Below are 10,340 nucleotides of genomic sequence, written 5' to 3' on the forward strand. Positions count from 1 at the left end.
TAGTAACCAGATTAAATCGGGTACATTTTTTTTATCCAGACGTGCAAATGCTGCCCCCTAGCCCTAACAGGTTAAGTGGGGGAGTATCATCGATTTGAAATACAGTTTTGCTACCTCTGTGGTCAAACAATTTCGTATAAATCGGAAATTAGCTAGGTTGAATTTAATTATTTGAATTACCTTTTTCACATGCTTTTTAAAAGAGAGGTTGGAATCAAGTATGATTCCAAGGTACTTAAAATCAGATACCACCTGGAGCTTCTCCCCTGACACATAGACATCTGGCTCAGTAGCATCTGTTGCCCTCTTTGTGAAGAACATGCAAACTGTTTTTTTCACATTGAGATGCAAACACGAGTCACTGAGCCACTTTGTAACCTGGACCATTACAGTAGTGAGTTCTTGTGCAGCTTGTTGTTTGCTCTTTGCATGCACATATATCACTGTATCATCTGCATACATTTGAACTTCAGACCCAGTGCAGACGGAAGGCAGATCATTAATGTACAGGCTGAACAGGAGGGGCTCCAGTATTGACCCTTGGGGCACACCCACATCATAGCTAAGAGTGGGCGACAGCTCATTGCTCACTCTGACACACTGAGTTCTGCCTTCAAGGTATGATTTCATCCATCTCAAGGCATCGGGGGAAAGTTGAACTTGGACAATTTTGTGATGAGAATCTCATGGTTAACAGTATCGAAAGCCTTCCTTAGGTCCAGAAACACAGCCCCAACAACGCCCCCTTTGTCCATCTTGGACTTCACATTTTCCAGAAGAAAGCAGTTGGCCGTTTCTGTGGAGTGTTTCGCTCTGAAGCCAAACTGCATGGAGTGTAATGTGAAGGGGCTGTTGTTGAGGTGGGAAATCAGTTTTTCTGCTACACACTTTTCAACAACCTTCGACACCACAGGTAGTATACTAATGGGCCTGTAGTTACTCACGTCAGCAGGGTCGCCCGATTTAAAGATGGCCGTTATTATGGCTGACTTCCATACCCTTGGAAACACCCCCAGACCAATAGATGTGTTGGTGACCTTAGTAATGGGGCCAATGAGTGACTCTTTGTAGTTTTTAAGAAAGGTAGAGTCCAGCCCAAACACATCTTTGGATTTAGAGTTCTTTAGTGAGCTAATCACCTTGTTCACCTTTGACTCAGAAACCTCCCTTATGATGAATACAAACGTTCGCGGACATCTAGTAAGGGACCGTACATTTGCAATATAGACTTCCTCACTAACCATACGGCAAATGCTGAAATGTTCACTTCATGTATGTGAAGGAAGGGAGGAATTACACACAGGACTCCTCAGACACGCCCCTTATTACTGGTGAAGGAAGGTAGGAATTACACACAGGACTCCTCAGACACACCCCTTATTACTGGTGAAGGAAGGGAGGAATTACCCACAGGACTCCTCAGACACACCCCTTGAGAAGTGTAGTACTCTAATCTGAGCCAGGTCTTATGCAATTGATCAGAAGAAGAAGAAAGAAGAAGTGTGTATAAATGTCTCTGAATAACTCTTGACTCTGGTGTCAATGTCACACAGGATACAGTAAATGTAGACTTCACGCCCTCTCTGAGAAAGACAGAGACATCTTTGAATAACTATTCTCTCTGGTGTCCATGTCACACAGGACACAGCATAGTGTATTAAACTGGCCATTGATGGACGACCACAGAGGGCAAGACTCAGTCCTGGGAACCCCAAGAGGTGCATGTTTTAGTTCTTGCCACAACACTACAAAGATAATAATTAACTCTTCATCTTCAAGCTGTGATTAGTAGAATCCACTGTGTAGTGATACGTAACCTCTCAGAACTACAGTCATGCTCTGTGATGTGTGTGTGAATTCACAGGGTCCCATTTTACTCCATGTAAAATATTCAATGCTTTAATCACATGTATATACATCAAAATGTATATACACTGTGGTAAACTAAACTAATATAAACTAAATATACAAACTAATCTACACTGTGGTGAACTAAACTAATATAAACTAAATATACAAACTAATCTACACTGTGGTGAGCTAAACTAATATAAACTAAATATACAAACTAATCTACACTGTGGTAAACTAAACTAATATAAACTAAATATACAAACTAATCTACACTGTGGTGAACTAAACTAATATAAACTAAATATACAAACTAATCTACACTGTGGTAAACTAAACTAATATAAACTAAATATACAAACTAATCTACACTGTGGTAAACTAAACTAATATAAACTAAATATACAAACTAATCTACACTGTGGTGAACTAAACTAATATAAACTAAATATACAAACTAATCTACACTGTGGTAAACTAAACTAATATAAACTAAATATACAAACTAATCTACACTGTGGTGAACTAAACTAATATAAACTAAATATACAAACTAATCTACACTGTGGTAAACTAAACTAATATAAACTAAATATACAAACTAATCTACACTGTGGTGAACTAAACTAATATAAACTAAATATATAAACTAATCTTCACTGTGGTAAACAAACATGGTTTTCAGAAAATAAGTCTGGAGTCACATGGTGGTGGTTAGTGTCATACTATTGGTTAGACAGTTTCCCCTTTAATGAGGTTGACAGTTAAAACTGTCTCTTACATTAGACTGAGTCACACAGAGGCTCCAGCTGTGCAGAGAACAGACACAAACCTACAACTGAGATAACAGCAGACCTTACAACAGTAGAAGTTACAGCAGTAGAAATTACAGCAGTAGAAGATACAGCAGTAGAAGTTACAGCAGTAGAAGTTACAACAGTAGAAGTTACAGTAGTAGAAGTTACAGTACTAGAAGTTACAACAGTAGAAGTTACAGCAGTAGAAGTTACAGCAGTAGAAGTTACAACAGTAGAAGTTACAGCAGTAGAAGTTACAGCAGTAGAAGTTACAGCAGTAGAAGTTACAGCAGTAGAAGTTACAGCAGTAGAAGTTACAGCAGTAGAAGTTAGATGAACAGAAGTTACAACAGTCTACTGTTACTGCATTTGAGCACAAGCGTATAAAGATGTCAAAGGGAATCTATGAATACACAAATGGATTTGAAGACGAAGAACCCAATGAAATAAAGACCATTGATATTGATGATCATATTTACAACCACAAAAGACCCATCATGCCCTGCAAGAAGGATGGAGTTGGTGATCAACATTCAGGTAACATTTTATGCTGTTATAGTGCTAGACACACACACACACACACACACACACACACACACACACACACACACACACACACACACACACACACACACACACACACACACACACACACACACACACACACACACACACACACACACACACACACACACACACACACACAGTAAGGGCAATTTTCTGGTAAACCTTACTGATTCTTGTATGCTCAAAAATCTTTCCTTAAGCTGAGTTGCTTAGTTATTATTATTAGAGAAACTAGATCATGTAAGATAGAAATGTGTGTGCAGTGTAGGAACCTAACTAGGGAATTAGACCCCACCCTCCATTGTTCGTTCTGGGCGCACAACCAAGAGCTGAATGGCGCGACCTATGGTTTCCTGTTAGTCAGAAGAGAATTAACTTTAATCAAACAAAAGCAGATCAAAGTGTTGTTTCCCCCACACCAGTCTGATAAAGCTGTTGTCCTGGTTTAAGCCTGTTGCTGGGAGAAAAATTAATGCTTGTGGTTTGTTTAGGTTAATGGGTGTGAAACCGTCTTGCTGGCTAACTATGTCTAGAGTGATTTCCTGTTTCCTGTTGCTCTGATTGTTTTAGTTGTCACTATAGGATTAGAAGAACCGGCAGTTGCTACAGGAGACGAGACGACCCAATTGTATACCATTTACAACAGTTTAGTCCTGTTTCTCCCAACACGTACACATGCCAAGATCACCTGTTTTCTGTATGAGACAGCCTGACTATATGAGGTTCCTCAACTTCTTGCGTCATTTGACCTTCCACCTCACAGTCGACCAGCTCCATTATTGCAATTATTATCAATAAAGATTGATTGTTTGAAGAAATAACAAAGTCTCTCCTTGATTGGTTGGAATTTCCATGACAACACACACACCAACAAGCACAAACCTTTTTGCACCTTTTCTACACTGACTCTATGCACACACACTGGACTCTACAAACACACACACACTGGACTCTACAAACACACACACACACTGGACTCTACAAACACACACACACACACACACACACACACACACACACACACACACACACACACACACACACACACACACACACACACACACACACACACACACACACACACACACACACACACACAATATGATTTTGGACTACAGGAAAAAGAGGACCGAGCACGCCTCCATTCTCATTGACAGGGCTGCAGTGGAGCAGGTTGAGAGCTTCAAGTTCCTTTGTGTCCACATCACCAACAAACTAACATGGTCCAAGCACAACAAGACAGTCTTGAAGAGGGCACGACAAAATCTATTCCTCCTCAGGAGACTGAAAAGATTTGGCATGGGTCCTCAGATCCTCAAAAGAGTCCACAGCTGCACCATCAATATCATCCTGACTGATTGCATCACTGCCTGGACCTCTAAACCAGGCGGTGTCAGAGGAAGGCCCTAAAAATTGTCAAAGACTCCAGCCACCCCAGTCATAGACTGTTCTCTCTGCTTACGCACGGCAAAGGGTACCGGAGTGCCAAGTCTAGGTCCAAGAGGCTTCTAAACAGCTTCTACCCCCAAACCATAAGACTCCTGAACACCTAATCAAATGGCTACCCAGACTATTTGCATTGCCCCCCACCTCGCTCCCCCTCTTTTATACCGCTGCTACTCTCTGTTGTCATCATCTATGCATAGTCAATTTAATAACTCTACCTACATGTACATATTACCTCAACTAACCGGTGCCCCCACACATTGACTCTGTACTGGCACCCCCCCTGTATATAGTCTCACTATTGTTATTTTACTGCTGCTCTTTAATTACTTGTTCCTTTTATTTCTTATTCTTATCCGTATTTTTATTGTTGAAATGTTTTAACTGCATTGTTAGTTAGGGGCTCGTAAGTAAGCATTTCACTGTAAAGTCTACACCTGTTGTATTGGGCGCATGTGACTAATAAAATTTGATTTGATATGCCCACACACACACAAATAAATACTGACATTTCTCATTTACATAAATATTCACACACCCAAGACAGTACATGTTAGAATCACCTTTGGCAGCGATTACAGCTGTGAGTCTCTGGGTAAGTTTCTAAGAGCTTTGTAGACCTGGATTGTATAATATTTGCCCATTATTCTTAAAAAATATTCTTCTAGCTTGGTCAAATTGGTTGTTGATCATTGCTAGACAACAATTTTCAAGTCTTACCATAGATTTTCATGCAGATTTAAGTCAAAACTGTAACTCTGCAAACTCCAGTATAGATTTGGCCTTGTGTTTTAAGTTATTGTCCTGTTGAAAGTTGAATTTTTCTCCAAGTGTCTGGTGTAAAGCAGACTGAACCAGGTTTTCCTCTAGGATTTTGCCTTTGCTTTGCTCCATTCTGTTTAATTTTTTATCCTGAAAACTCCCCAGTCCTTAACGATTACAAGCATACCCATAACATGATGCAGCCACCACTCTGATTGACAGTATGGAGAGTGGTACTCGGTAATGTGTTGTATTGGATTTGCCCCAAGTATAACACTTTGTATTCAATACAAAAAGTGAACTGCTTTGCCACATGCTTTTGCAGTATTACTTTAGTGCCTTGTTGCAAACAGGGTGCATGTTATGTAATATTTATATTCTGTACAAGCTTCCTTTTCACTCTGTCAATTAGGTTAGCAATGTGAAGTACCTACAATGTGGATCAATCCTCAGTTTTCTCCTATCACAGCCATTTAACTCTGTAACTGTTTAAAGTCACCATTTGCCTCAAAGTGAAATCCTTGAGAAATGTCCTTCCTTTCTGGCAACTAAGTTAGATTTTTTTGGGGATGAGGGAAAAAAACAATTTAATCCGTTTTAGAATAAGGCTGTAACGTAACAAAATGTGGAAAAAGTCAAGGGTCGAAATACTTTCCAAATGCACTGTAGCCATGTTATTTAGACTTGTTATTCTTCATCATTATTCACTGTGTATTTATTCTTTGTGTCACTATTTTAACTTCTTTGGGCTAGGGGGCAGTATTTTCACATCCGGATAAAAAACGTACCCGATTTAATCTGGTTACGACTCCTGCCCAGTAACTAGAATATGCATATAATTATTGACTTTGGATAGAAAACACCCTAAAGTTTCTAAAACTGTTTGAATGGTGTCTGTGAGTATAACAGAACTCATATGGCAGGCAAAAACCTGAGAAGGTTTCATGCAGGAAGTGGCCTGTCTGACAAGGTGTTGTTGTTCTTGCTTCTGTGTATTGAAGAGTCAGGATCTTAGCTGTAACGTGACATTTCCTAGGGCTCCAATAGGCTCTCAGAGCCCAGGAAAAACCTGAACGATGACAAGGCAGCCTCAGGCTGAAACACATTATCGCCTTTTCAAAGTGGCCCATCAGAGGACAATGGAATTAGGCGCGTGCCCGATTCGACCCCGTGCAGTATTTTCCTTCGGCTGTTTAGCTAATTGCAGATTCCCGGTCAGAATATTATCGCTTTTTTACGAGAATAATGGCATAAAAATTGATTTTAAACAGTGGTTGACATGCTTCGAAGTACGGTAATGGGGAATATTTAGAATTTTTTTGTCACGAAATGCGCCATGCGCACGACCGTTATTTACCATTTCGGATAGTGTCTGGGACGCACGAACAAAACGCCGCTATTCGGATATAACGATGGATTATTTTGGACCAAACCAACATTTGTTATTGAAGTAGCAGTCCTGGGAGTGCATTCTGACGAAGAACAGGAAAGGTAAGACCATTTTTGTTATAGTAAATGGGATTTTGGTGAAGGCTAAACTTGCCGGGTGTCTAAATAGCTAGCCCTGTGATGCCGGGCTATCTACTCAGAATATTGCAAAATGTGCTTCATCCGAAAAGCTATTTTAAAATCGGACATATCGAGTGTATAGAGGAGTAATGTATCTATAATTCTTAAAATAATTGTTATGCTTTTTGTGAACGTTTATCGTGAGTAATTTAGTAAATTTTTAGTAAATTCCCTGGAAGTTTGCTTTTTCTGAACGTAACATGCTAATGTAAAAAGCTGGTTTTTGATATAAATATGAACTTGATTGAACAAAAAATGCATGTTCTGTATAACATAATGTCCTAGGTGTGTCATCTGATGAAGATCATCAAAGGTTAGTGCTGCATTTAGCTGTCTTCTGGGTTTTTGTGACATTATATGCTAGCTTGAAAAATGGGTGTCTGATTATTTCTGGCTGTGTACTCTGCTGACATAATCTAATGTTTTGCTTTCGTTGTAAAGCCTTTTTGAAATCGGACAGTGTGGTTAGATTAACGAGAGTCTTGTCTTTAAATAGCTGTAAAATAGTCATATGTTTGAGAAATTGAAGTAATAGCATTTCAAAGGTTTTGAAAATCGTGCCACAGGATTCAACTGGCTGTTACGTAGGTGGGACGAATTCGTCCCGCCGGTCCCATAGAGGTTAAATGTTGTATCATCAACTCGGCATTGTTGGAAAAGGACCCGTAAGTCAGAATTTTACTATTAGCATACACCTGTTGTTTACGAAGCAAATGACAAATGAAATTTAATTTGGATTGAAATAGGTGCCGGCAGTCATTTTGGGTGCCTGAACTATGCAATATGTTTAAGCCAATATTCTGTAAGAGGTTCTGGAAGTCAAGCAGTATAAAATGTGAGGTACTGGAACTTAGTTCTGGTGTTCTGTCACATGACAAGCTTGTGTACTTCCCTCACTGATTCAAAGAGCAACTGAAAACAAATGTAGACACAAATAAAAAGCTGAAAAATAGCAAGCTCTTGTGGTAATAATTTGTTTCAGTGTTTTGTCAGTGGTGGAAGAGATACTCTGGAGCTGCTGCAGTGTGTCTTGGGCTGCTGTGTGTTCTCCTACTGGCTGGGATCATAGGCCTGTTACTCTACCGTGAGTTTATGTTCTCACTCAAACATTCTTCATCATCAGTGGTGTAATGACCAGGGTTCAATTACATTTACATTCCAGTCAAATCAGAAAGTAAACCAAATTCCAATTCCAAGAATTGGAAATCAATTGGAATTCCAGTGTATTTCCTGAATTGACTGGAATTGAAATGCGATTGACCCCAACCCTGGTAATATCTGATTAACATTTCCACTGTTACCTTTGTCGTTGATCGTATTATTTCACAGAGAGAAACCAATTGACCAGCTCCAACACCCTGACTAAAGAGTGGGAACAGCTACAGATTAGCGGCAACAACCTGACTGTAGAGAGAGACCAGCTACAGACTGGCAACAACACCCTGATTAAAGAGAGAGACCAGCTACAGACCAGCAGCAACATCCTGACTGAAGAGAGAGACCTGCTACAGACTAGCAACAACACCCTGACCAAAGAGAGAGATCAGCTACAGACCAGCAGCAACAACCTGACTGAAGAGAGAGGCCTGCTACAGACTAGCAATAACACTCTGATCAAAGAGAGAGACCAGCTTCAGACCAGTTACAACACCCTGACCAAAGAGAGAGACCAGCTACAGACCAGTCACAACACCCTGACCAAAGAGAGAGACCAGCTACAGACCAGTTACAACACCTTGACCAAAGAGAAAGACCAGCTACAGACCAGTTACAACACCCTGACCAAAGAGAGAGACCAGCTTCAGACCAATTACAACACCTTGACCAAAGAGAAAGACAAGCTACAGACCAGCTACAACACCCTGACCAAAGAGAGAGACCAGCTACAGACCAGTTGCAACACCCTGACCAAAGAGAGAGACCAGCTACAGAAAGAGATAGAACGTCTGAAACAATCTTCAGTTGAGAAAGGTGAGTCAAATTGTCTCATGATTGTTCTGTTTGACAGTCTCTGTATCAGTTCACATGTCACTTACAGACAGGAATTTAACTTATATTAAATGAAAAATGATGCTTCCAAACCATCCATTAGTTAGTGCCATGTCTTACTTGAGTGTTTGATTGATACTTAATTCAATGTTGTATTAAAGTGACTAAAGCAAGAAATGTTCAACTTCTAGTGTGTCCTCAAGGATGGAAGAAGCTTGGTAGCAGTTGTTACTACGTCTCTACTGAGTCCAAATCCTGGGAGGAGAGCAGACAGGACTGCAGAAATAGAGGAGCACACCTGGTGGTCATCAACAGCCAAGAACAACAGGTGTGTGTGTGTGAGGTATAGAGAAAAAAGAGAGAGAGAGAGATAGCGAGCAGTAATGGGTATGTTTTAACAATGTTGTCTCTCTCCCACTACTACAGACATTGGTCAATTGGTTATGTGGACGGAAGAACTATGTCTGGATTGGTCTGACTGACTCTGTTACTGAGGGGACCTGGAAATGGGTGGACAACACACCACTGACCACAAAGTAAGACATTCATGAATTCTGTGTCACCATGACATCACTGTCTGGAGTAGTAGGTTCAGAGTGGACAGTCTGATTATATGTGTTGTTTCTCCTACAGGTGTTGGAACAGTGGACAGCCTGATTCTATTTGTTGTTTCTCCTACAGGTGTTGGAACAGTGGACAGTCTGATTATATGTGTTGTTTCTTCTACAGGTATTGGAACAGTGGACAGTCTGATTCTATGTGTTGTTTCTCCTACAGGTATTGGAACAGTGGACAGCCTGATTCTATGTGTTGTTTCTCCTACAGGTATTGGAACAGTGGACAGCCTGATTCTATGTGTTGTATCTTCTACAGGTATTGGAACAGTGGAGATCCTAATGGTGGAAGAGCTGAGAACTGTGTGTATTTCTACTCCTGGACATCAGACAAAGGAGAATGGTGGGACTATGACTGTTCCTATAAATACAGATGGATCTGTGAGAAATAGGATTCCTCCTCGGTACTCTCTCAACTGCTAAATAGGATTATGATAAGTACTTTCAATCATAAACTATTTTCTGCTCATTCTGTTTACCTTGTCAAGTACATACAATATATAACAATGCAAATGTAATAATACATTGTAATAAAATAACAAAACATATGCAATAACAATACAATGAATTGATAACAGAATAACTTTTCTCTCTGTTGTTGTGGAAATTCACCACTAAGGACTCAAATTCAAAGGAAATGAATCAATCTTAATTATCACAGTTGTAGAGGTTCACTGACTCAATATAAAGCTGATGCTAATTTGTATTATTATTACTTTTTAGTTTAGTCTTCTTGCTAAATATT

At 39.9% G+C, this 10,340-nt stretch overlaps 1 protein-coding gene across 1 annotated transcript in view; it reads left to right on the plus strand.

The window, feature by feature from the left end:
- Positions 1-2,648: 2,648 nt before the first annotated feature.
- LOC106594783 (uncharacterized) overlaps positions 2,649-10,340 on the plus strand; it is a 7,810-nt gene continuing 118 nt past the window's right edge. Inside the window, exons 1-6 of the mRNA XM_045713594.2 lie at positions 2,649-3,185; positions 7,975-8,076; positions 8,322-8,963; positions 9,173-9,309; positions 9,408-9,517; positions 9,855-10,340. The exon at positions 9,855-10,340 is cut by the window's right edge and continues 118 nt beyond it. Coding sequence (XP_045569550.1) covers positions 3,038-3,185; positions 7,975-8,076; positions 8,322-8,963; positions 9,173-9,309; positions 9,408-9,517; positions 9,855-9,987 — 1,272 coding nt within the window. The 5' untranslated portion in view covers positions 2,649-3,037 and the 3' untranslated portion in view covers positions 9,988-10,340. The remainder of the gene's footprint in view (positions 3,186-7,974; positions 8,077-8,321; positions 8,964-9,172; positions 9,310-9,407; positions 9,518-9,854) is intronic.

Source organism: Salmo salar, chromosome 08 (assembly GCF_965601325.2).
Source record: "Salmo salar chromosome 08, fSalSal1, whole genome shotgun sequence".
NCBI lineage: Eukaryota > Metazoa > Chordata > Actinopteri > Salmoniformes > Salmonidae > Salmo > Salmo salar.